The sequence below is a fragment of the Mandrillus leucophaeus genome, unplaced genomic scaffold, assembly GCF_000951045.1.
Source record: "Mandrillus leucophaeus isolate KB7577 unplaced genomic scaffold, Mleu.le_1.0 Scaffold65, whole genome shotgun sequence".
In the NCBI taxonomy this organism is placed as follows: Eukaryota; Metazoa; Chordata; class Mammalia; order Primates; family Cercopithecidae; genus Mandrillus; species Mandrillus leucophaeus.
Window position 1 is genome coordinate 2,956,047 of NW_012107030.1, and position 6,000 is coordinate 2,962,046.

The following is a 6,000-nucleotide window of genomic DNA, read 5'->3' on the forward strand; positions in this document are numbered from 1 at the left end:
CTGAGATCGCACCGCTGCGCTCCAGCCTGGGCAACACAGTGAGACTCCATCAAAAAAAAAAAAAAAAATACCGTTCTTGAAAAATGGAATAAATGCATTATTTCATGATATGTCTTAACAAGCCTGAAGTCTGTGTGATGTTAACACTTTAGAATGAGAGGCCACTTTCTGTTCTTTAAGGAGATGTACAGGTGGAAATATTCTTGGCTTGGACTGTAATTTTGTTTTCTAAGGTGCGTATCATTTTTGCATCTGTGCAACTGATGTCTCTCTAAATTGAAACTTTATCGTCTCTCCACAGGGATGCCTCTGCACTGCTGGATCCGATGGAGTGCACAGACACAGCAGAGGAGCAGAGAGTACACAGTCCTCCTGCTTCATTAGTGCCGAGAATTCATGTGATCTTAGCCCAGAAGTTGCAACACATCAACCCGTTATTGCCTGCCTGCCTTAACAAAGAGGAGAGCAAAACCTGTAAGTGTAAGTGTTACAGCCTAGTGAACTATCGACTGTTAGCCTCAGTGTGTGTCCAGAGCTGCCTGTAACGTACTCATAGTGGAATTGAGAGTCAGGTCTTCATTCCTCACAATAAGTGTTTTCAGTAATCTCTCTCTCATTGCCCCATTTTTCTCTTACATTAATTCTCTTCATTGAAATGAGGACAAAAAAGAAGTATACAAGGCTGGGTGCAGTGGCTCACGCCTGCAATCTCAGCACTTTGGGAGGCCAAGGTGTGTGGATCACCTGAGGTCAGGAGTTCGAGACCAGCCTGGCCAATATAGTGAAACCCCATCTCTACTAAAGATACAAAATTAGCCAGGTGTGGTGGCATGTGCCTGTAATCCCAGCTACTCAGAAGGCTGAGGCAGGAGAATCACTTGAACCAGAGGCAGTGGTTGCAGTCAGCAGAGATGGCGCCATTGCACTCCAGGCTGGGCAAAAAAGAACAAAACTCAGTCTCAAAAGAAAAAAAAAAAAAGGATGCAAACTGTCCTATTTTTAAGATTAGCGTCACTTACTGATATGTTAAACTTTACTTACTGTCTACTGAAGTGTTGCACTTTGCCCACAGTTATTTTTCACCTAAGACACTTGAGAGGAATTGGTGTGTGTGTCCTGACTCAGGTCTCCTTTTCTCCTTCAGTTGTTTCAAGTTTCATGTCCGAATTGTCTCCAGTCAGAGCAGAACTTCTTGGGTTCCTCACTCACGCCCTTCTAGGGGATAGTTTGGCTGCTGAATACCTTATATTACATCTCATCTCCACAGTGTAAGTGCTGTATCCTGGTGGGAATTAGGGGAGTTTGGTATGTGTAGAAGTGGAAGAGCGGGAATATTGCTGGTGTAATTTGTGTGTTTTCCTTATTGGGCTTCATCAGATGGTTTTTACCTGTTCAGTGTAACAACTGTTAAACCAAATCACAGACAAATTCCTTTTCTTACAGTTTCACATTTAACATTTTGATTATGTCCCCTTAAATTTTAGAGCCAAAATCAGATACAGCAGTAGTCCCCAACCTTTTTGGCACCAAGGACCTGTTTCACGGAAGACCATTTTTCCATGGACCAGAGCGGGGATGGCTTCAGGATGAAACTGTTCCACCTCAGATCATCAGGCATTAGTTAGATTCTCGTAAGGAACACACAAATGTGCAGTTCACAGTAGGGTTCGCACTCCTGTGAGAGTCTGATGCCGCTGCTGATCTGACAGGAGACGGAACTCAGGCAGCAATGCCTGTTCGCCCACCCCTCACCTCCTGCGTTGTGGCGGGGTTCCTAATGGGTCCTCCAGGATGCGAGAAGGTGCACGCATCCTGGAGGCACCTCCCGAGAGCTGCAGCAGGTGCCCCCACAGCTCAGTGTGCTCTGCTCCTTGATTTTTCTCTGAAAAGTTTGTCCACGGCCTGGGACCTGAGATAAAGGAACTGGCTGATGAGTAAAATGAGCTGTTTTATCCTTTTTGCATTCTGAACACTCTGTTTATACATCCCAAGGCACGACGTCACGTGCACATTTAACGTGGACATTGACACTAGCACCGCATCCCTTGACTCCACTGTATTTGTTTTCTGATTTTAAAATTAGTGTAGACCTTTGACAGATTACGAGAACATAAAAAGGAAAATGCACATCATTTGTAATTTCACCACTTAGAACCTCTGTTATCCTTTTGGTACACGTTCATTGGTTTTTGTTTACATACGTATACATCCCTGCATAGATCTTAGTTACACTCTAAGCACAGATCCGTGTCTTGTTTTCAGCAGTTGATATATATTAAACATTTTCCCATCATAATGCTTCATGAACTTTGTAGTGGCTGCAAAGTATTTCACTATGCAGTTGTACCATACTGTAACCATTTCCCTAAATGTTAGGTTTTCCTAGCTTTTCTCTATTACGAAGTTGCAGGAAGGAAACATCTTTGTGCTGTAAATCTTATCTTTTCTCAGATCAGTCTCTGACAGTAGTACATAATGGTTGAGAGCACTGACTCTGTAACCAAACTATCCGGATTCATATCCCAGTTCTGGCAGCTTCCAGCTAGATGAGTATGTTGCTTATTATCATCTCTGTGCCTCAGATTTCTCATCTATAAAGCAAAGACAACAGTACCTACCTCTGAATGGTTAGGGGTTAAATGAGGAAGCATTTACGTACTCAGAACAGTCTTTGGCACATGACCAGCAGCACTTACATACAAATATTGGCTATTACTTTTATTGCTGTTATTCTGATAAAATAACTAGTCAGAATATTCTGGTTTATTTTTAATGACAATATTAAGCTAATTTTTCTACTCTTTGCTTTTCGATAGAAATCAGGAAATCACTTCAGCATCTTATTGATTGATTTCTTTCTTTTCTAGATATACAAGAAGAGATGTCCTTCCACTAGGAAAATTTACAGTTAATTTGAGTGGTTGCCCACGGAATAGTACCTTCACGGAACATTTGTATCGAATTATTCAACATCTTGTTCCAGCAGTAAGATGAATATAAATATGTATTATAAACCTAAGCACACTTAACAAATCCATCTATCTAACTGTCTTTCATTCACCTCAAATATTTAACTTAGAGTATTTAATAGAGCTTATTTAAGGGGAAACAAAGCTTGCCAAGTTACGTAATTTAAAATGTACTTTCCCCTAAACGTTTCACTTTTTTTTTCTTTTTGCCTAAGCACAAATTTCTGTAAGTCTAACAATTAACACAATTGCAGTAACTCCCTTAAAATTATACTCTGTTGATACCAATTTGTCCAATTTGGTATCCTTTTCGTACACTAAAGTCTTAAATCCAAATAAACTCTAAATTATAGGAGCATAATTCTTTTAGTTGAGGTAATAAAGTTCTTTATCTCCGTTGCCTCAGTTTTAATTCCTGATTGGAAAGTTGAGCTCACTTTATTTGCCAGGGTATTTGGAATGCAGTATTTGTGTGGTGGTAGGATCTTGGGAACGGGAATTGCTTCTGATCAGTTGTGTGACTGAAAATACTGATCACTTCTTTGGAAATTGAAGAGGGTGCACTAGATCCTTATTAAACCAAATGTATTGAGTGTCTCAGTGCTAGCACTTGTCCAGGCCCTCAAGAAGCAGAAGTGGACCGGAATACACCAGCAGTTCTCAGTCTCCTTAGACTCACTTTATACTCTGAAAAATGTAGTAGTACTCAAAGAGCTGTTTTTCATGTTATGATTATATTTATCATTAATTTACCAGACTAGATGATGAAGCAAATACATCTATTAAAGATAAAAAATTACATATAAATATTTTTATAAAAACAACTTTTCCCAAGCCAAAAATGATTAGTGATGAAAGTGACATTGTTTTACATTCTTGCAAATCTGGATTAGTAGGATACAATGGATGCTTGTATCTGCTTCGGCCTTCAGTCTGTTGTAATCTCAGGTTTTGACTGAAGTATGTGAAGGAAAGCTGACCTCACACAGATGGAAAAGTAGTTGGTAAAGGAAGGATGGTTTCGATAGCCTTTGCAGATAACTGGGTGGTGGTCTTTGATACTAGACCAAAACTGTCCACATGACATCTTCTTAAAGATAGTTAAGTGTGGAATCTGAAATCCTATTCGTAAACTTTCTATAGTCTGCTATGGTAAAATTCATTAGTCTCATATATTGAAAGGATCTTTTATCCATGCATGATTTTAACCTGATTGACCCCGTAAAAGGGTTTAAGCAATTCCCTGGGAGTTCTTGGGACCACATTTTGAGAATTATTGAAACAGTCAGATCCTTTGCCCTCACAGAGTTTAATTTAGGTAGAAGACCAACAAACAAATAAATATATGGTAGGTCATTTAAGCACCCCTAAGCTCCCCTTGTTTTCTCAGAATCACTGAGGTAACAAAACTCCTCTAAATTTTTGCAATATATCTTACCTCTTCCTTGACAGCATTCTCCCACCATACGCTCTTCTACATCCCTGCCACATTGTTGCAGGCTGGAGGGGTGGAAGAATGGATTGGTGTATAAGGCAGAGCACAGAGGGTGTTGGGAATGGTGGCTCAGGAGCTGGAGGAGGAGCGTAGATGGGTCGCTTTCTCGTTACACTGAGCGAGAAGGTGCACGCATCCTGGAGGCACCTCCCGAGAGCTGCAGCAGGTGCCCCCACAGCTCAGTGTGCTCTGCTCCTTGATTTTTCTCTGAAAAGTTTGTTCAGAAGTGTCTATGATGAATGAATATAATTTTAACTCAAAGAATATAGAGGAAAATTAAGCTTTTCTTTCCCTGTCTTGAAAAATAAAATTAACATTTTCTTTTTGCTAGCTAGCATGTGTTAGGTGAAAGAGGTTAGGCTTTGGGGTATTTAATATTTGTATGTCAGTTATCTACCATTTGTTTCATTGGTTAAATAAAAATTTATTTTCTTTTTATTTATTTATTTATTTGAGGCGGAGTCTCGCTCTGTTTCCCAGGCTGGAGTGCAGGCCAGATCTCAGCTCACTGCAGGCCTCCTGGTTTATGTCATTCTCCTGCCTCAACCTCCCGAGTAGCTGGGACTACAGGTGCCCGCCACCTTGCCCGGCTAATTTTTTTGTATTTTAGTAGAGACGAGATTTCACCGTGTTAGCCTGGATGGTCTCGATCTCCTGACCTCGTGATCCGCCCGTCTCAGCCTCCCAAAGTGCTGGGATTACAGGCTTGAGCCACCACGCCTAGCCAAAAAAAAAATTGATTTTCAAGAATGTTGAACAAGACATTTGAAAATAAAGCAGCTCATAGAATGGATGAAATTCAAATGTAAGATCTAGATACTATTTTTGCTTCTAGAGTTCGAGAAACCATATCACTGCTCCCTTAGAAATTTATAAGATCACTTTTTCCATATGAAACACAGTGCTTAATTCCAAGTACATATTTTCTTAAAACAGGGAAACTTAAATTCTTGTTCACTAAAAAATTTCTCTTTGCAGTCTTTTCGTCTACAGATGACTATAGAGAACATGAACCATTTGAAATTCATTCCCCACAAAGACTACACAGCCAATCGCTTGGTCAGTGGGCTCCTCCAGCTGCCCAGCAATACTTCCCTTGTAATCGATGAGACTCTCCTGGAACAGGGGCAGCTGGATACCCCAGGTACGTACATAGATGTTTCCCTTCCATTTCTGACTTCCTTTCCACTAAAGCCAGATCTAGGAATAACTTTTAGAAGAGTATCTATGGACAAAGACAAATTCACATTTAACAAATAACATAAGATAAAGGCTTGGCATATGCATTTGATTAAAGCATGTTATAAACTAATTAAATTGTATATACCAACTCTGTTTTGCCATAGTAGTCTGAAAGTAGTACAGTAGAACAGATACTATATATATAAAATGTATCATATATCTTCTATCTAATATATATTTTATATATTATTTATAATGGAGCAATAATATAAAGGGTAGTATTAATATAATGGAGTACAATAGAACAGATACTATATATATTATGTATCATATCTTCTAATATATATTTTATAT

The 6,000-nt window shown here is 39.5% G+C and overlaps 1 protein-coding gene across 2 annotated transcripts in view; it reads left to right on the forward strand.

The window, feature by feature from the left end:
- The window catches only part of MCMBP (minichromosome maintenance complex binding protein), a 69,459-nt gene that overhangs the window by 54,764 nt on the left and 8,695 nt on the right, over positions 1-6,000 (forward strand). For both annotated transcript variants that reach the window (XM_012001080.1, XM_012001081.1), the window contains 4 exons: positions 302-474; positions 1,145-1,268; positions 2,868-2,985; positions 5,443-5,608. In XM_012001080.1, the coding sequence (XP_011856470.1) occupies positions 302-474; positions 1,145-1,268; positions 2,868-2,985; positions 5,443-5,608 (581 nt within the window). The remainder of the gene's footprint in view (positions 1-301; positions 475-1,144; positions 1,269-2,867; positions 2,986-5,442; positions 5,609-6,000) is intronic.